The 21,476-nt window shown below is 41.7% G+C and overlaps 1 protein-coding gene across 7 annotated transcripts in view; it reads right to left on the bottom strand.

Moving 5' to 3' along the window:
• The window catches only part of EMB (embigin), a 65,990-nt gene extending 51,107 nt beyond the window's left edge, over positions 1–14,883 (bottom strand). For 3 of the 7 annotated variants that reach the window (XM_027520044.1, XM_027520041.1, XM_027520043.1), the window contains exons 1-2: positions 14,553–14,883; positions 369–458 (exon numbers count right to left, since the gene is read on the bottom strand). In XM_027520044.1, coding sequence (XP_027375845.1) covers positions 369–458; positions 14,553–14,661 — 199 coding nt within the window. In that variant the 5' untranslated portion in view covers positions 14,662–14,883. The remainder of the gene's footprint in view (positions 1–368; positions 459–14,552) is intronic. The other 4 variants (XM_027520047.1, XM_027520045.1, XM_027520048.1 and 1 more) reach the window with 2 other exon arrangements.
• Positions 14,884–21,476: the final 6,593 nt, after the last annotated feature.

Here is a 21,476-nt window from a genome sequence, read left to right as displayed (position 1 = left end):
AGGTCTTCCAGTAGATACCTGAATTCTCCTCTCAAGGCAGCGTGACTTGAATGGCTGTACCAGCAAGGTCTGAGGACAGCAGAAGAGCATCGGCAAATTAAAATGAACCCTCCCCTCTCCTCAGCTGTCCTTCTAGAGAGCCTTCCTTAATCCTCCCAGCTAACTGGCCGCCTCCTCCCTGCATTGGGGCGCAATGCCCTCATCACATTTGACTCCCATCTCACTATATTATAACTGTATTAGGTACTGGTGTGTTTCTTCCTCCAAACTGTGAGTAGAGATTAGTACTCCATAAGGAAAATACAGTGGCTTAATTAAATATAAAAAATTCTCTGGTTATTAACTTATTAGAAACACGATGCATTTACCAGTCACTGATATGTTATGACTCTCCAAAGAAAGATTAGAGTACTTTGTCATCATTTCTTCCTGGACAGGTAGACTTTTAAAAGGTGCAGCTGTAAGAAAAAAGAACACGTGATTACATATTATTATCACAGTTAAATGACTGCCTAAAAGCTACTTCACACAACAGCTAAAATGCTGTACTGTATACTATTAATGAAAAATAATGTTTTCAGGAAACTCTCATTCACTAGGTCTTCTATGTTCCACAGACATTCTGAAATACACTGAGCTACTAAATGTACCAAAATTTCCCTTCTATTTTTTTACTCAAAAATCCCTATTGCTTTACATCAAGCGGCTTAAAAAACAAACCTTCTCTTATCCTACGATTTGTAATTTCTTTATAAAATATAAATTACGACATTGAGGAATTAGATAAACAGTATCGGGGCGGGGGGAGGGGGAAGGCATAGAAAGGCAGAGAGAAGATGAGAGGACAAAGGGGACAGAGAGACCATAATAAAGAACATTAACAGGAAGGAGAGAGTGTGCCGGCTGCTAGAGAACAGGGAGCACACAGCGGATCCACAGGAGAGTCTGCGCTGCTCTCCGCTACGGTCACAGCCCAGCCTACCCTCCACCAAACTGACTTCCAGTCTTGCTATGTCACTGGTTTCTTCTCTCGAAAACTTTCATCAAAAAAGCAAGGTTTCTGTTTCCATCTGTCGCATTCTCCTCAAAGATTCCTTTTTTTTTTTTTTTTTCTAAACACCAGCTATTCTCTGTTTGACTTTAGGACATAGACATTACCTCCCAGGAAGACTACCCCAACTCTACCAAACAAGGCAGAGAAGGAGAAAGGCTCATTACTGTAAACTTGACTGCATTCTGAAAACTTTTCATTTACTTTAAATTAAACTTGAGCCTCTTTTATACCACATTTTTTAAAATTCTCTGCTTAAAAAGTTATTCCATTTGCAAGATTAGATTTCTAGTTGTTTCTTTTTCTAACATGTATGAAAAATGTTACCAAAGCAAGTTATCATTTTTGTTGCTTCAGCTTACACACCGCCTTTACAATATTGCCTAATTTTTTTAAAAAGTATTTTGAAGAACCTAACCCTCCAATATACCATGTTACAAAGATTTGGTCACTTCTAACACAATCTTGGAAGGTAGGATGCAGTTTCTCATAAAATCATCCTTTAACAAATAACATACCTAAATCACACTGCTCTCCAGGACTTCCCTGGTTGCTCAGCTGGTAAAGAACCCACCTGCAATGAGGGAAACCTGGGTTCGATCCCTGGGCTGGGAAGATCCCCTGGAGAAGGGAACAGCTACCCACTCTAGTATTGTGGCCTAGAGGATTCCATGGACTGTATAGTATATGTACGCTTTATATTTATGTTGGGCTTCCCCAGTGGCTTGGATGGTAAAGAATCCACCTGCAATGCAGGAAACCTGGGTTCCATCCCTGGGTTGGGAAGATCCCCTGGAGGAGGACATAGAACCCACTCCAGTATTCTTGCCTTGAGAATTCCCAAAGACAGAGGAGCCTAACTCTCAAATAAGCCCATGGTCCAAAGATTTGATCACTTCTAGTACAATCTTAGATAGCATATTGAAAAGCAGAGACATTACTTTGCCAACAAATGTCCGTCTAGTCAAAGCTATGGTTTTTCCAGTGGTCATGTATGGATGTGAGAGTTGGACTGTGAAAAAAGCTGAGCACTGAAGAATTGATGCTTTTGCACTGTGGTGTTTGAGAAGACTCTTGAGAGTCCCTTGGACTGCAAGAGATCCAACCAGTCCATTCTGAAGGAGATCAGCCCTGGGTGTTCTTTGGAAGGAATGATGCTAAAGCTGAAACTCCAGTACTTGGCCACCTCATGCAAAGAGTTGACTCATTGGAAAAGACTCTGATGCTGGGAGTGATTGGGGGCAGGAGGAAAAGGGGACAACAGAGGATGAGATGGCTGGATGGCATCACTGACTCGATGGATGTGAGTTTGAGTGAACTCCAGGAGTTGGTGACGGACAGGGAGGCCTGGCGTGCTGCGATTCATGGGGTCGCAAAGAGTCAGACACAACTGAGCGACTGAACTGAACTGAATACAATCTTAGAAGGTGGAATGCAGTTTCTCATATCCTTTAACCAAATAACATACCTAAATCACACTGCTCTCTGACAGTGATTATTTAGGAAAATATGCCCTGAGTTTCTCACTAGGCTGTCAAGAATACAAACTTCTCCTTCATCCACACCTAATATTCATTCATTCATATTCTCTGTCACTCTCTCTCAAACACACAGACATAGCCAAAAAGTTTATCAACATGAAAGTTCCTTTTTTTGTTGTTATTGGGCATAGCTCACTTAGAGGTTGCATTAAAGAGAAAGTATCTCAAGGAGATCAAGACAGATGCTCCACTCTATTATCTGTTCTGTGAAGCCTACAGACACAAGCTTGGATATTAGTACTTCCTTTGCTCAGGAGGTCTTTCCACTTAGCCTAGCCTACTGTACAGTGGAATACCATCATGAAGGTCTTCCATCACACTCTATCCCTGAAACAAGCTCATAACCCTTTTGAGATTGTCTGACACTTATTATCATTATTATTATCCACACTATCAACAACAATATGAGTGACATAAGCTGGAAGAAACACTGTCATTCTCATTTCACTTAAATAAGTGAACATAGAGAGCATACATGCAGGATGTCAATATGGAATATAAAGCTACATGGATCATAATGATATTGACTGAGGCCCACCATTTGTGACAGTCATTAAAATTTCAGAGTAGTACCCATTCATAATGTTGACTATAACTAGCCTGTGTGTTGTATACAAGCTTGCATGTGACCTACTGAATATGAAGCATGATCTACATCTTTGAATGACTCTGGTGTTAGAAGAGAACTGGAGAGAACACACCAGGGAGATGAGGCTGGGTTATCTTCACATTTTGCATCATCAGGACATGGATGGATGGGTCCACCTAGGGTCTACATTAGAGCAAGAAGAAAAAAAGGATCTAGGCTTGGCTTGGGCAAAAATCTGAATTTACGGAAGTTGAAGGAATAGGAGAAAAAGGAAACACCAAGCTTAAAGAGTAAGAAAACTGAAATAATTCCAGTTATTCTAGCTGTTGTGACTACTTCCAATTGCCAGGTCCTATCTTAAAAATATAACCAGACATCCACAAACCAGCCATCACCTGTATCCTAATTTTGTATTGCCTTTAAAGCATTCATGATCAGGCTCCAGATTCCACTGAAGTCCCAAGTGCAAAAGGGCATGTCTACTGTTGTGAATTTTGTCTTGGGAAGACCTTTAAGAGTCTTCAGTACAAGAGCAGGGCAGTCTGCACAAGGTGTCAGAAAAGCAAAGTGAGAAGCTCTTTGTTTAGCCAAGATATGTTTTAATCAAAAAAGTGAGAAGGTAAACCTTACTGCTTTCAGTAGGATGACAGGAGACTGACTCAGCCAACGATGGTATTTGAGGGAAACTGGCAGGACAGTCAGGCAGATGTGGTTTGAATACTTCCCCGAAAGGACTGGCTGAGTCACAAAAGAGAAGTACACAAAACGGAGAGGCAAAATTTGTATCCTGATCCAAATACTGCCACCGACGTGTTCCTTGGGGCTTCATTTCATAGAGGAAAGAAAGGAGGATAGAAAAGCTGCATAATATTGAGTGACGGCACCGAGATCGGAACACACATTCCTCAAGTTACCATGCTCACTCCTTTCTTAGTCATTACTGGAGGCGTTCCACTCGGTATTCTTTTACAGGTAGTGGCCAAAATGCCAACATAAGAGAGTAGCTAGCCTCTAGTAGTTGTGCTAGAGATTAAAACATTTTCTTTCTCTCCTCAAGGAACTGGGTTTCCCAGGCAGCACAATGGTAAAGGATCCACCAGCCAATGCAGAAGATGCAAGAAACGTGGGCTTGATCCCTGGGTGGGGAAGATCCCCTGGAGAAGGAAATGGCAATCCACTCCAGTATTCTTGCCTGGAGAATCCCATGGACAGAGGAGCCTTGAGGGCTACATTCCGGGGGTAACAGTCACACATGATTGAGTGACTGAGCATGCACACTGCACTTGGCAAATGGAGCATGAGGGTGTTGCGTCAAAGAATTGAGTAACATCTAATTTTCACCAGTTATTACTGTTTCATGGAAAATCGCAAAATGGTCTCTATTTAGATATCTTTAACATGTTACCTTTTAAAATAGGCATTGCTGGAAGGATTTATAATTTACACTATTAACATTTTTTAAATGAAATAAGCATGCCATGCTTTCTACTTAATATTAAAGAAACATTATCACATATTTAAATGGGGCCCTACTCAATTGAAGTAAATTCGGAAAAAAAAAAAAAAAAAGAGGATCAGTTCAGTTTAGTCACTCAGTTGTGTCCAACTCTTTGCGACCCCATGGACTGCAGCAAGCCAGCCCTCCCTGTCCATCACCAACTCCCGGAATTTACCCAAACTCATGTCCATTGAGTTGGTGATGCCATCCAGCCATCTCATCCTCTGTCATCCCCTTCTCCTCCTGCCCCCAATCCCTCCCAGCATCAGGGTCTTTTCCAATGAGCCAGTTCTTTGCAACAGGTGGCCAGAGTATTGGAGTTTCAGCTTCAACATCAGTCCTTCCAATGAACACCCAGGACTGATCTCCTTTAAGATGGACTGGTTGGATCTCCTTTCAGTCCAAGAGACTCTCAAGAGTCTTCTCCAACACCACAGTTCAAAAGCATCAATTCTTCTGTGCTCACCTTTCTTTATAGTCCAACTCTCACATCCATACATGACCACTGGAAAAACCATAGCCTTGACTAGACGGACCTTTGTTTACAAAGTAATGTCTCTGCTTTTTAATATGCTGTCTAGGTTGGTCATAGCTTTTCTTCCAAGGAATAAGCGTCTTTTAATTTTATGGCTGCAGTCACCATCTGCAGTGATTTTGGAGCCCAAGAAAATAAAGTCTTTCACTGTTTCCACTGTTTCCCCATCTATTTGCCATGAAGTGATGGGACCAGATGCCATGATCTTAGTTTTCTGAATGTTGAGCTTTAAGCCAACTTTTTCACTCTCCTGTTTCACTTTCATCAAGAGGCTCTTTAGTTCTTCTTCACTTTCTGTCATAACAGTGGTGTCATCTGCATATCTGAGGTTATTGATATTTCTCTGGTCAATCTTGATTCCAGCTTGTGTTAAGTAACACTAGAAAACTGCTTTGGGTTTTAAGATTTGCTTTTACTTAAGTCAGAAAATAAGTTCAACTATATCTCTGTTTAAGAAGAAGCATTTTCTCTAACCCCTCCTGAAAATCTCTTAAATTTTATAATCTCAAAAGGATCTGAACTCCATTTAGAAAAAAAGTGTAAGAAAAAGCTATTAGTAGGATAAACACCATTCCTTGTCCTCCTCTCTCTTATCCACATTGTGGATACAGCAATGTATTGATTGCTGTGCTGTGCTTAGTTATTCAGTCTTGTCTGACTCTTCATGACTCCATGAACTGTAGCCCACCAGGCTCTTCTGTCCACAGGGATTCTCCACGCAAGAATACTGGAGTGGACTGCCATGCCCTCTCCAAGGGATCTTCCCAACCCAGGGATGGAACCCAGGTCTCCCACATTGCAGGTGGATTCTTTACTGTCTGAGCCACCAGGGAAGCCTGTATTGGTTGCTATCAACTGTAAAATTAACATTTTAAGAAGTTTTAGCATTCTGATATATAGCATTATGGGCTTCCCAGCTGGTGCTAGTGGTGAAGAACCTGCCTGCCAATATAGGCGGATGCAACAGACATGGGTTCGATCCCTGGGTTGGGAAGATCCCCTGGAGGAGGGCATGGTATCCCACTCTCGTATTCTTGCCTGGAGAATCCCATGAACAGAGGAACCTGGCAGGCTACAGTCCATAGGGCTGCAAAGAATCAGACGACTAAAGCGACTTAGCACACATATAGCATTATAAATGAGCAACCCAGTTACAGAAACAAAATAACCTAGGAATAGATAACGTATACTATTTATGAAACAAAGGCTTCATCAGAATATATTTCATCAGAATATATTTCCCCATGGAAGGAATACTGTATATAACCATGAGATCCCAGGCCAAATTCTAAAAGCCATTTAAGTCATGATACAGCTGAACTACAGCATTAAAACATCTAATTACCAATACTGCTTGTAAGCAGTACATTTAGAGTTCTACCTCTGGGTTCTAGAAATATAGTATTTCTATATTCCTATCCCCTATCTATAGCTTCATTACAAAAAAGAAGAGGAATAAGGCTACCTTGATTCCTACAGACCCCAGAGAGAGTGTGTCAAGATGTTTGGTAAGAAAATAAGCTTCTGATGGGAACATTTATGTCAGACTTTCTACGTCATGGACAGATAATAGTCTATATAGGGAATGCATTTTTTTTTTTTACATAGTATGGGAACTATTAGACAAGAAGGTGATTTTTAGATTCACTTTTAAAAAATTAAAAAACAATTAAAAAGCCTAATGACAAAAGCAATGTATACTTTTACACAGCCTTATAAACCTACTTTTAAAACTTGGTCACACAGAAATGCAAACTGAACTTCTCTTTAAATATGATGGTTGCAATAAAATATATTTTGAAGGGCAGTGTGGAAACCCATATTTTAAACTACCTTTACATGGGTCATCAAGATATTTTAACAGTGAACTTATGCCAAATAAAACTAGCATTTCTGCTCTTTCTAGAGACTGGGTTTTTTAAACGTTTCACTGACTAGGTTATTCTTTGGAGACTGAGATATTGTTCGATGGTTTTCAACTAGGGGTGATTCTGCCCCCCACCATCACCATGCCCAGGGAATACTTAGCAAGGTCTGGAGACATTCAAGTTGTCACAATTTGTAGGGTACTACTTGTATCTAGTAGGTTACATTAGTTTCATAGGGTTACTATACCAAATTACCACAAATACGGTGCCATAAAACAAGATAAGTTTATTTTCTCATAGTTCTAGAGGCTAGAAGCCTGAAATCAAGGTGCCTGTTCCTTCTAAAGGTACTAGGTAAGGATTCTTCCTTGCCTCTCCTAGCTTCTGGGATGGGTGGGTCAGAGGGTAAAAGAGAGCGAGAGAGAGCGAGAGCGAGAGCGAGAGCGAGAGAAAGTGTGTGCGTGTTCAGTCACTAAGTCGTGTCCAACTTTGCAACCTCAAAGGTTTTACAGTGTAAAACCCAATTAGCAGAGATGTTAGCTGAGGACACATGGTCATAGATGGCAGTAATGACCTGGTGACCATCCACAGAAAGAAGGGCCTTGACTTCCACCCACGTTATCTTTCTTGTATTGTCTTGTATATATTTATATATCTTCACAATCTTTCCCTCTTCTTTTCATTTCTCCCTTTATTTATATAGGGTATGGTGGTTTAGTCACTAAGTTGTATCCTACTTTTTGCCACCCCATGGACAGTAGCTCACCAGGCTCTTCTGCCCATGGGATTTCCAGGCAAGAATACTGGAGTAGGTTGCCATTTCCTTCTCCAGGGAATCGTCCCAAACCAGGGATTAAACCCTCCTGCATTTCCTGCAAGGACAGGCAGATTCTCCACCACTGAGCACCCTGGGGAGCCCCTGCCAGCTTCTGATGGTTGCCAGCATTCCTTGGGATTCCCTGGCTTGTAGCTGCATCACTCCAAACTCTGGCTCCATCTTTATGTGGTCATCTTTCCTCCTTGTGTCTGTGTCTCTTTATCCAAATCTTCCTTTCCCTTCTTTCATAAAAACCAGTCACTGGGTTAAGGGTCCACCCTAATCTACTATGACCTCATTTTACCGTAATTACATCTACAAAGACCCTACTCTCAAATTCACTTTCATAGGTACCAATGGTCAAGGCTTGAACACTTGAGGGGGTGGGGACACAACACACCCACTCACAGGTAGAGACCAGTGATACTGCCAAGCATTCGAAAGGATGCCCCCCCAACCCCTGCACCGCCCCAGCAGAGAATTCTCCAGCCCCAAAGGTCAATACTGCCAAGGTTGAGAAACCCTGATTTCAAAACAGGTACATCTTCAACCCTGATTTCTCAACGCAGTATTTAAAAATCTTCATATGACCCTGTGGCTCTGAGTTCCTATTTTACAGGTTTAAGTGCAGCTATTTTAAAGAGTGAACTTTTCTTACAACCTTCGTGGCTGGGGCCTATTTTGAGACTTGCACCAAGAGCTGTATGTGGTTTTAAAATGCAAACCAAGAAACCATTTACAGTCATTAGCTAGCTCCAGGCTCTTGGCTACCTCACAAAAGCACTCTAGGCTTCAAGATCAATCAGATGAGACACTCAAATTCCTTTGCAGGATCTCAGAAATGTAATTATGAGGCTGTCATAAAAAAATATTCTATCTTGAAAGTAGGGATACATTAGTAATGATAAAACCACAATAACTTTACAGATAACAGGAAAATATTATTTCCAAATAAAAGAGAAACACCATTTTTAAACATAATATCTATTATTTCTATACTAAAATATATTGAGATGTGCCTGAATAGTGACGTTTTATTGGGAGTAGAGAGTTTATTTTTAGTAAAACACAGTGAGGTTTTTTTCCCTCTATGTCAATGTGTGTGTCCAAAGTTGTTTATTTCTAAGGTTCATCTGATATTGTGAAATATGTGAAGCCAGCTATATAAAAGTAACTTGAAACGATTACAGTCCAGGACAAACAGTCTCAACACTTATAATCTGTCTCTGTTTGAGGACAAATACTCCTTTGAGAAACAGTACCTATTATATAAACCAATGACTGTTTCTCAACTATTCTTGTGGTGCATCAGTCAAGTCAAGAGTTCTCAGAGGTAACTTTTTTTTTTTTTTGCTTCTTTTCAAGCCATCTCAAACTAACAGAAAAGTTTTAAGTTCAGAATAAAGAATGTTTCCCCCACTGGAGAATAAGTTGCTGACCTAAAGACTCACTTGACCTTGGAAAAAAGACAGTATATTTCCTACAAAGGACACACCTCACAACACCCCAATACTGCTGTGAAAACCAGGAAATTAGGATTTTATGCCCTCTGATCTCATCCCACACTTTAACGGAGTTTCAACAGAAGTCTTTATAATGTACTTTTTATTCAAAGATTTCAGCTCAGGATCACATGAGCTGCCTTGAGCCACCGTGTCCCTCTATTCTCTTCACTCTCACAGCTTTGGTCTCTCCTGACTTTTATGACCTTGATGCTTACGCAAGTTCCAGGATAGTTACGTTGTAATACAATTAGATTTAGAGTAGACATCTTTGGCAGGAATATCATAGAGGAGACAATGCCTTCCTCTCACAGCATCCTATCAGAGGACACATAATTTTTATTTCTTTCCTTACTGATTTACACTTTGATCATTTGACTCAAGTGATGTCAGCCAGGATTCTCCACTTTAAATTATTCTTTTTCTCTTTTCATTAATACTTTGTGGCAAGCTACTTCCCAAAACTTTGTGGGAAGTTACTTTGAAACTGAAGAAGGAAATGACAACCCACTCCAGTATTCTCACCTAGAGAATTCTATGGACAGAGAAGCCTAGCAGGCTACAGCCCATGGGATCACAAAGAGTCGGACATGACTACACAATTATCACTCTCACCCACTTTGGAACTATATAATTTGTGCCTCATCAAACTTTCAATTGACTCAATTAATTTAGTTAAGTATGTTCTCATGAATACCTATATAAATCAATGGACATTTTTCAGTGGCTATGGATGCTAGTCCATCAGTATTATTATTTACTTTGATGCTCTGTTTATCAAGTGGGAGCCCCTTCCCTCTGGCTTCTGTATCCTTTTCACATTACTCACCATTTTTTGAACACTTCATTGCTTTCTGGAACAAAAGGGTCCAAGCTCATCACATCCCCTCCCCATTCCAGTCCTAAAATCAGCCATTTCTATATAAAGTTCTAGTTATTATTAGGAAGAAATGTATTTAGAATCAAGATTTGGGTACTAAGTATGCTCATCACTATGGGGAAATTGTTGCTCCATTTCAGTGGACAGAGCTAAGAAATCATTGTGTATATTCATATACACACATGCATAACATATATTTATATACACCTATATGTAATGGGTATAATATATATACAGTTGGCCATGAACAATGAGGATTCAAACTTTAAGGATCCAAGTCTACACATATTTTTTCAGTAGTAAATAATACATTACTATGTGGTCCACGGTTGATTCAATCCTTGGATACAAAGGAACCACACTGATACAGAAGGCTGACTATAAATTATACACAGATTAAGCTGTGTTGTAGAGTGGTCACCTGTAAATATATATGACATATATACGCATTATATGGGCTTCCCAGGTGGTGCTAGTGGTAAAGAACCTCCCTGCCAATGCAGGAGATGCAGGTTCGATCCCTGGGTTGGGCAGATCCCCTGGAGGAGGGCATGGCAATCCACTCCAGTATTCTTGCCTGGAGAATCCCAGGGACAGAGGAGCCTGGCAGGCTACAGTCCATAGGGTCACAAAGGGTTGGACACAAGTGAAGCAACTTAGCATGCATGCATGCATATGCATTATACATATATCTATACATACACATTCATATCGATGCAACCATTTATATAGAGAGAGACATAAGAGATACAGATAGATATTTAAAGTCACAACTTCACACTAATGCTGCCAGTTGCAATCTAACACCTCAAGATTCACGTTAGTTTTCCCTGTTTATTTCCTTCTTCTCTAGAGGAAAACCAGGGTTCTATTATCCTTGCCAACTTTACTTAGAGTAATCTAATCTCCCACTGCCGCTGCCACTCATAGCTCCAAGAAGTGTCTTCCTCACCCACTCAGGCTCCAGCGGCCTGCCCTGTCTGCCCCTGCATACTTGACTTCCATCCCATGATCAGGATCAGACCCCCATGTCATGGCTGTTTAGAAGCCCTTGCTTATAAGGCCTGAGGTCTGGTGCTACCTTTCTGCATGAACAGCCACCTCCTGTGCCTAGGGTATAACACTTCACACAGGGCTGCTCTTCTACCTGGAGGCCATCCTGACTGGCTCAGCTTCTAATGCCCTGACCTGAAACCTCAGGTTCTCTTTACCAAGGGGGATGATTCCTGCCTTTCCCCACCTAAAGGCTATTAGACCTGCCTCCCAGAAGGGAGGGAAGAAGGTGGGGACAAAAGACCAGGAAGAGGAAGAGCCAGTTGAACAATGTGTATATAATGTAATTGTAAATGTAACACTTTAGGGTCAAAATTTTGATCCATCAGATACAACCCTACTAAAGACAGGTTTACAGCCAATCTGTTCCTTTAAAGTTTAAATGCTATGAAAAGTAAAAACAGCTAAGGTTTTCTTCTTAGATACAGACTAGCAATGTCAGACATATGCAGGTGCTTGAATAATATTTATTGCAATGAATACTTATTACTGGGCAGTTGCTCTGCCTATCTCTTGAAAAGAAGGGAGCGTTGATCAAGGAAACATATAAGCAACATCATCTAGAGGTTAAAAACAATCATTTCAAATGACTCCCCTGCAAACATTTTTCAGTAGATAAAGCATGGCTCATTCCTTCAATTTGTTTCCCCCAAAGAGTAATAGTGGCATTTAAATATTCCCACTTATGTAATATTTCTCCTTCGATAAAGCTATTTTACATTTATTTAATTAAGAAACAGCCTAAAAGAATTAAGGTGAGTCCTTGTGCCAAACTTTATTCTAGGACTCAGACTGTCATCATGCCCTTCAGTCCAAATAAAGTATTTACCTCTACACACTCTGCTCTCTGTCAGTGATTCCAAACTTTCACACACATACACACCCACTTCAGAGAGACAAGTGAGTATTGTGTGTAAGAAAACAGTATTTGGAGTCGGACTGAACAATGCTAAACTTCCTGCTCTACTGCTTAACTAATTATGTGTACTTGGGCAACTATTTAGCTCCTTAAAATTCCAATTTCCTCATCTGAAAGTCAGAGATAATAAAAACTAACCCACAGAGTTATAAATTACATAGTGCAATGCCTGGCATGCAGTTGTTACATAGTAAATATGATATATTTATGATTTAAAAAAACACAATAACCATTTTTATTATTTAAATATGGCCCCAAATCTTAGGTTTATAGAACATCTCTTTTCAAGTAGTTCAAAAGCACCTAGGTTAAAAAAAAAAAAAGCAGTAAACTTCACAATGGTCTTTAGCAAAGAGGAAACTGAATCTCATCCAGTTTGATACAGAATCTATAAAGTGAGATGAGGCTGCCTCACAATTTTTAATTCTCCCTTGAAATGAGATGCTAAACTCATGTTTTTGATATGTCACATTCTTCCATAATTTTAGCTTAAGCGGCAGTTAAAAGTTCAGGACTTACACTACATATATAACAGACATTCAACAAAACATATATGGCATACATCATTCTATTTAAGACTTGTTAATTTATTCCACCTTCATTTGTTTCCTACTTTTTTTCTCTTTAGAAGTCTACTCTAAGTGTCAATTTAAACCTGACTCCCTGATACCAATGGAATACCTATCTAACAGTGCACTTTCTAGGTCGTATCATTTTAAAGCAGTGGTTTTCAACCTGCTTAGGATCATATGATAAAACTCACATGGGAGCTTTTAAACCTCCTGACATCTAGACTGAATCCCAGGACAACTGAATCAGAATTTTTAAGGCAGGATCCACCATATCAGTATTTTTAATGCTCACTAGTAATTCGAACGGAGAAGGCAATGGCACCCCACTCCAGTACTCTTGCCTGGAAAATCCCATGGATGGAGGAGCCTAGTAGGCTGCAATCCATGGGGTCGCTAAGAGTCGGACACAACTGAGCGACTTCACTTTCACTTTTCACTTTCATGCATTGGAGAAGGAAATGGCAATCCACTCCAGTGTTCTTGCCTGGAGAATCCCAGGGACTAGGGAGCGTGGTGGGCTGCCGTCTATGGGGTCACACAGAGTCGGACATGACTGAAGTGACTTAACAGCAGCAGCAGCAGTAATTCGAACATACAGTCAAGTTGAGAAACCAAGTTCTAGGACACACCTAAGATGAACTGGTCCTCACAAGTGCGATACTCTCAGGTGAATGACAGGTGAATGGGGGATAGCCCCAGGGTGGAAAAAAAAATGTCCTTGACCATTCTTTATAAGTGGTATGAATGAGAAAGTGGGGCAAGGAAATTTGGAAACTGAGGCAACCCAAAATGTTTTGTCCAAGTAGTTAACAGCTAGACCTGTTAAAGTACACTTATTTAAAAATGAATAATATTATTATTTGATTATCTTTCCATTTTTAAAATATGTTACAAGTCTACATGCAATAAGTTCATAAAAATGAATGCCTATGAAACCTTCAAAACCTTGTGTAGAGTAAGATCCTGCTTGAGTTACTGATGGGCAATATTTGCCAAGCTAGAGGCGATCTACTATCCTAATTAGCAGGTAATAATGTATAATACAGAAACTTGGCATTAGAAAGTACGTGAGATGGAATACTTTCATCACAAAAATTATAAACAGGTGAAGCTAAAATGGCAAATCCGGTGTTGCTTTGCACCAAAAATCCCTCTTTAAAAGTGTCTTACACAACCAAAAAAAAATAATAATAATAATAAACGAAAAACCTACAGTCTTCGTTTAGACCAAGGTGTAAAAGAAGATACACACTCACTATCCTCCGGTAGTGGGGCTTTGTTTGGTTAGTTGGTTGGTTGGTTGTGTTGTGTTGTTATTTAAACTCAGCTCTAAAAAACATCCTCAAAGCCACCCGCCTGCTAGGAAGGAAGAGGTGATATTTAAGCCTCACTATCGCGACTGAGCACACACGCATCGATTCAAGTGAAGGGAGGTGGCCTTGGAAAACGTGTCTTTCAGAAATCCTGCCACTTTAGACAGGCCAAGTCTCTGCCTTGCTCCCACCCGCAACCTCACGCCCTCTCCTAGAAACACATAAACACTCCGCTACTACCCACGTCCCCGTCTCGCGGGGCGCCCGAGTCTCCCGGCAGGTTGCGATAACCCACGCGTGGCCAATAGGCGGAGGCGGCCGTCGCCCCCGCCCGCGGCCGCCAGCATCCCGGGACTTCTGCCTCCCGATCCCGGCGCGCTCTCCGCCCGCTCCTTGGCCCTGCAACCATCACACCTGTGGAAAGGCCGTGCTCCAAGCTCCGGCGCAGCGCGGCGAGGAAGCACAGGAGGAGCAGCGGCAGGGACGGCGCCCGAGGCCCCCGCAGACCCTGGAGGGCGCGCATGACGCCAGCAGGTCAGCCGCGGTCCTCGTCCACCCACCGCCTTCGGTGCCCGGGGTCGCCGCGCACACTCGCCCGCAGCCCGGCGCCCGCTGCCAGGCCGGGGTATGGACACTAGAGAAAAGGCGGAGTGGGAGGGGCCGGCCGCCCTGCCCTCCTACGCCGAGACACTCGCACCGCTCCCGCAGCCGACCCAGAACACCGTCCGGCTCGCCATCAATTATGCAGCGCGCTGCCGCCTGCAGGCGCGCCCGGACGTGCGGTGGTCACACCCGCGCCGGCGCCTCCCCCGCCTCTGTCCTCTCCTCCCGGGCAGGTCAGGGAGGGAGGTTGCTAAAGACGCTGGCAGGCGACGCCTAGCCCATCTCCTGGGGGAGAGAGTGAAACCCTTAATATCTATAGATTCATCAGCACACTATTATGTGCAGAGGTGCAAACACCTCTGCAGCTCATATGCACCAAGGTTCAGTTATTTACTTTAGTGGGACTGAGGATGGAGAACACTTCTTCCTCCCGGCCATCCTGTGTTATTAAGGAGGCTTATGCATGCGCTGGTGGAAGGCAGTGTCCCTCCGCCCTGCATCTGGGCTAATCAGTCTTTACTCTGCCCACCAATCCTACACAGCCTCGGCTCTGGTCTCTGAAGGCTTAACCGGTTTGCTCTAGATTAAGCTTTCAGAGTCTCAGGGTGTCCCGGTGTATGTTTTCCTTTCGTTTGCTTAGGCTAGCAGTTTCTGAGAAGCCACCTAGAGCTCCAGAAACAAAACTATCGAAAGTAGACAACTGTGTAAAATGCACAAGCCTGTTGACCTTTGTCAAACTCCGACACTAATGTTATCCCTTGCTTACTGTAGCTTGGAATTTTTCAGTGCTCCCAATGAAATAAAACAACTAAAAGGTACTGCTTTATCTGAGGAAGAGGATGAAGGCTATGGATCATTGGAAAAAAAAAAAAAAAGGACTGGGGATAAAGCTAAAAATTATTAAATATATAAAGAGTAATTTTCACAACATAAAAGAGCAGTAAGATGTGATAATTCTCCAAGATGTTATAATACGTTAAAAGATACATTTTCTTTTTCATGAACTTTGTTCCCTCTTCCTTTGTCTTTCCAATGTCGTTTGATAGTCATGCATTGAGAATTTATCAGTATCAAAAACAAAAAAAGAAAATGTTAGATCCACATTTTGAAAATTGGAGCACTAAACAAGAGCTATGCTCCCCTCCTACAGGAATGACTAATTTTTAATTGGTATGTATTGTAAAAATATTCCTCTGTTTCCAATTTATTACATAGACAAAACTTTGAGGGAAAAGGTAGGTTATCTAAATTTGAAGACAGAGAATATGAGTAATACAATTTGTTAAGCAGCACTAAATATCTACCAAATACCAGGCTCAGTGTTCGGTGCATGTACTGTATGCATATGAGTCTAGAGAGCTATTTATCTGTGATCTACAAATCTAAGGAAGCCCTCTTCTCAGACAGGAAATTATGGCTATAATGATTAAATCTTCCTGAAGGAAACCTTTTGCGAGACCCTGAAGAACTAAACACTTTTCACCATTACCCTCTTAGGACCTTTGAGCAGACTTGCTAAACCCAAACTGCCAGATCACTGTGTGCTCAATCACACCCTTGTCTTGCTGCCCGGCCTCCTGTCTCAGGACTATATGCAAAAGTTTCCCTAGGCCTTTGGCGAGTCCTAACAGTAAACACTTCTCAAAATAAAATGTTCTCTGACCTACCTTCCCCAATTAACCCTATTATCTCCTTAAGCTCAAATTCACCTTTTTTCAAATAAGCTGACCACATTTAAAGAAAAATTATCTTCCCAGGCAAATCAATGTGTCTATGACCAGGAAAAAGTAACTTGCCACGTTGAAGCTAATTCCCACTTGCCTTTTGTTGTTCTAGCAAAATAAATTGATGAAGAAATATAATTCTTGTTTTGCTAAGTATTTTGAAAGTTTTCCCCATTACTCCTGTCTTATATTTATATATTTAATATTTTTTAGCCTTATTCCCATTCCATTTTTTTCAAATGATCCATATCCTTTGAAACCAGTTTATATACTCCTTCCATATACAGCTTTTTCTGATCTTTCTGGTCCAAACTAACCTTTCCCTCCATGGTGAATTAAATAAGGCCACACCTGCTTTGACATGGTCCTTGTCACGAGGTATGCTGAGTGTCCTGTACTTCCTCTCCTCGGGCTGAGTGGTCTCTGTGACTCCTGTTGAAATACTGAATGTTGCTGAAGTGACACTGTGTGAGTTTCCGGATCTAGACCACAGGAGCCTCCATTTCCTTCCTCCCTTCTCTTACAAGACAGCTGTCACGCCAGAAGTGTGACAACCTTGAGATCACCGTGCTGTGAGAAGCCCAAACTACATGGAGGACCGGAAGGATGAGATGCCATAAAGAAAGAGGGTGTGAGGGTCAGTAAGGTACTAGATTTTTGCAGGACCCTTCTTGAAGCTTAAAACAAGACCCAATGAGTGCCACATGATGCTCCTTGAAGCAGAATAATTGCTCTGCTGATCCCTGCCTGAATGCCTGTCCCACACAATTGTGACATACAAGAACACTATTGCTTTAAGCCACTAAATTAAGGGTAGCTTATTCTCCACAATAAATTATCCAAACGCTTTCCTCTAAACTCATGCTGTCCCTGGGGTTAATTTGACAATTAATAATTTACATCCTTGTCTGTAGCCTTCATTGTTGCATTCAATCTCCATTTAAATATTTGTTGTTATTCAGTTGTTAAGGGAGAAGGCAATGCATCCCACTCCAGTACTCTTGCCTGGAAAATCCCATGGACAGAGGAGCCTGGTAGGCTGCAGTCCATGGGGTGGCTAAGAGTTGGACACAACTGAGTGACTTCACTTTCAGTTTTTCCTTTCATGCATTGGAGAAGGAAATGGCAACCCACTCCAGTGTTCTTGCCTGGAGAATCCCAGGGACGGGGGAGCATGGTGGGCTGCCGTCTATGGGGTCGCACAGAGTCGGACACGACTGAAGTGACTTAGCAGCAGCAGCAGCAGCAGCAGTTGTTAAGTCATGTCCAACTCTTTGCGACCCCATGGACTTCGGTACACCAGGCTTCCCTGTCCTTCACTATCTCCTGGAGCTCACTCAAACTCATGTCCACTGAATTGGTGAAGCTATGCAACCATCTCATCCTCTGTTACCCCCTTCTCCTCCTGTATTCGATCTTTCCCAGCATCAGGATCTTTTCCAATGAGGCAGCTCATTGTATCAGGTAGCCAAAGTATTGGAGCTTCAGTTTCAGTCCACCAGTCCTTCCAATGAATATTCAGGGTTAATTTTTTTAGGATTGACTGGTTTGATCTCCTTGAAGTCCAAGGGACCCTCAAGAGTCTTCTCCAGCACCACAATTCAAAGATGTCAATTCTTCAGTGCACAGCCTTCTTTATGGTCCCACTCTCACATCCGTACATGACAAACAGGAAAAACCATAGCTTTGATTACACGGACCTCTGTTGGAAAAGTAATGTCTCTGCTTTTTAATATGCTATCTAGGTTTGTCATACCTTTTCTTCCAAGGAGCCAGCATCTGTTAATTTCATGGCTGCAGTCACCATCCACAGTGACTTAGAAGCACCAGAAAATAAAATCTGCTGCTGCTACTGCTACTGCTGCTAAGTCGCTTCAGTTGTGTCCGACTCTGTGCGATCCCATAGACGGCAGCCAACCAGGCTCCTCCGTCCCTGGGATTCTCCAGGCAAGAACACTGGAGTGGGTTGCCATTTCCTTCTCCAATGCGTGAAAGTGAAAAGTGAAAGTCAGGTCGCTCGGTCGTGTCCGACTCTTCTCGACCCTATGGACTGCAGCCCACCAGGCTCCTCGGCCCATGGGATTTTCCAGGCAAGAGTACTGGAGTGGGGTGCCATTGCCTTCTCCATAAAATCTGCTACTTTTTCTATTTTTTCCCCATCTATTTTCATGAAGTGATGGGATCAGATACCATGAGCTTAGTTTTCTGAATGTTGTATTTTAAGCCAGCTTTTTCACTCTCCTCTTTCACCTTCATCAGGAGGCTCTTTAGTTTCTCTTCACTTTCTGCCATTAGGATGTATCACTTGCATATCTAAGGTTGTTAATATTTCTCCCAGCAATCTTGATTCCAGGTTGGCAGTCATCCAGCCCAGCATGTTGCATGATGTTCTCTGCATATAAATTAAATAAGCAAGGTGACAATATACAGCCTTGATGTTTACCTTTCCCGATTTTGAATCAGTTCCATGTCTGGTTCTAATTGTTGCTTCTTGACCTGCATACATGTTTCTCAGGAGACAGGTAAGGTGGTCTGGTATTCCCATCTCTTTAAGAATTTTCCACTGTTCGTTATGATTCACACAGTCAAAGGCTTTAATGTAGTCAGTGAAGCAGAAGTAGATTTTTTTTCTGGAATTCTCTTGCTTTTTCGATGATCTAGTGAATGTTGGCAATTTGATCTCTGGTACGTCTACCTTTTCTAAATATTGTACATCTGGAATTTCTTGGTTTACATACTGTTGAAGGCTAACTTGAAGGATTTTAAGCATAATCTTGCTAGCATGTGAAATGAGTACAACTGCGCAGTAGTTTAAACTTTCTTTAGCATGGCTCTTCTTTGGGACTGGAATGAAAACTGACCTTTTCGAGTCATTTGGCCACTGCTGAGGTTTCCAAATTTGCTGGCATATTGAGTGCAGCCCTGTAACAGCATCATCTTTTAGGATTTTAAATAAATCAGCTGGAATTCCATTACCTCCACTAGGTTCATTTGTAGTGATGCTTTCTAATGCCCACTTGAATTCAGACTTCAGAATGTCTGGCTCTAAGTGAATGAACACAACATGGTTATTTGGTTCTTTAAGAACTTTTGTGTACCAGTTCTGTGTATTCTTCCCATCTCGTCTCAATATCTTTTGCTTCTGTTAGGTCCATACTGTTTCTATACTTTATTGCACCCATCTTTGCATGAAATGTTCCCTTGGTATCTCCAGTTTTCTTGAAGAGATCTCTGCTGCTGCTGCTAAGTCACTTCAGTCGTGTCCGACTCTGTGTGACCCCATAGACGGCAGCCCACCAGGCTCCCCCGTCCCTGGGATTCTCCAGGCAAGAACACTGGAGTGGGTTGCCATTTCCTTCTCCAATGCATGAAAGTGAAAAGTGAAAGTGAAGTCACTTAGTCGTGTCCGACTCTTAGTGACCCCATGGACTGCAGCCTACCAGGCTCCTCCGTCCATGGGATTTTCCAGGCAAGAGTACTGGAGTAGGATGCCATTGCCTTCTCCAGAAGAGATCTCTAGTCTTTCCCATTCTATTATTTTCTTCTATTTCATTCCACTGTTCACTGAGGAAGTCTTTCTCATTTCTCCTTGCTATTCTTTGGAATTCTGTATTCAGTTGGGTATAGCTTTCCCTTTCTTCATTGCCTTTTGCTTCTTTTCTTTCTTCAACTATTTGTAAGGTTTCCTCAGACAACCACTTTGCCTTCTTGCATTTCTTCTTTTGGGGGGGATTGTTTTGGTCACTGCCTCCTGTACAATATTATGAACGTCTGTCCATAATTCTTGAGGCACTCTGTCTACCAGATCTGATCCCTTGAATCTATTTGTCACTTCCACTGTATAATCATAAGGGATTTGATTTAGGTCATGCCTGAATGGTTAGTGGTTTTCCCTCCTTTGTCTATTTTATGTCTGATTTTTGCAATAAGGAGCTCATAATCTGTGCCACAGTCAGCCTCAGGTCTAGTTTTTGCTGACCTTATAGAGGTTCTCCATCTTTGGCTGCAAATAATACAGTCAGTCTGATTTTGGTATCAACCATCTGGTAATGTCCATGTGTAGTGTCACCTCTTGTGTTGTGGGAAGTGGGTGTTTGCAATGACCAGTGTCTTCTCTTGGCAAAACTCTGTTAACTTTGCCCGGCTTCATTTTGTATTGCAAGGCCAAGCTTGCCTGTTAGTCCAGGTATCTCTTGACTTACTACTTTTGCATTCCAGTCCCTTATGATGAAAAGGACTTTTTGTTTGTTTTTGGTGTTAGTTCTAGAAGGTCTTGTAGAACCCTTCAGCTTTGGCATTAGAGGTTGAGGCATAGATGTGTATTACTGTGATACTGAATGGTTTGACTTGGAAATGAACCAAGATAGTTCTGTCATTTTTGAGACTGTACACAAGTACTTCATGTCAAACTCTTTTGTTGACTCTGAGGGCTACTCCATTTCTGCTAAGGGATTCTTGCCCACAGTAGTAGCTATAATAGTCATCTGAATTAAATTCACCCATTCCCATCCATTTTAGTTCACTGAGTCCTGAAATGTCAATGTTCACTCTTGCCATCTCCTGTTTGACCACGTCCATCGTACCTTGATTCATGGACCTAAAATACCAGGTTCCTATGCAGTATTGTTCTTTACAGCATTGGACTTTACTTTCACCACCAGACACATCCATTACTGGGTGTCATTTCCTCTTTGGCCCAGACTCTTCATTCCTCCTGGAGCTATTTATCCTCTTTTTCCCAGTAGCATATTGGACACCTACCGATCTGGAGAAGCTCATCTTCCAATGTCATATATTTTTGCTTTTCATACTGTTCATGGGATTTTCAAGGCAAGAACACTGAAGTTGTTTGCCATTCCCTTCTCCAGTGGACCACGTTTAGTTGTTATGTGATTATATCTTCTTTCCCAACTATATTACAACTCTTTTCAGTACCTGGAAGTAGTTCTTTTTATGTCCTGCCATGTCTTAAAAAAAATAATACTTTTAGTGTGCTCTGTTTTTTACTTGT

This window comes from Bos indicus x Bos taurus, chromosome 20 (genome assembly GCF_003369695.1).
Source record: "Bos indicus x Bos taurus breed Angus x Brahman F1 hybrid chromosome 20, Bos_hybrid_MaternalHap_v2.0, whole genome shotgun sequence".
NCBI lineage: Eukaryota > Metazoa > Chordata > Mammalia > Artiodactyla > Bovidae > Bos > Bos indicus x Bos taurus.
Note: the sequence above shows the minus strand (reverse complement) of the source record. Positions and strands in the feature narration are given on the sequence as shown.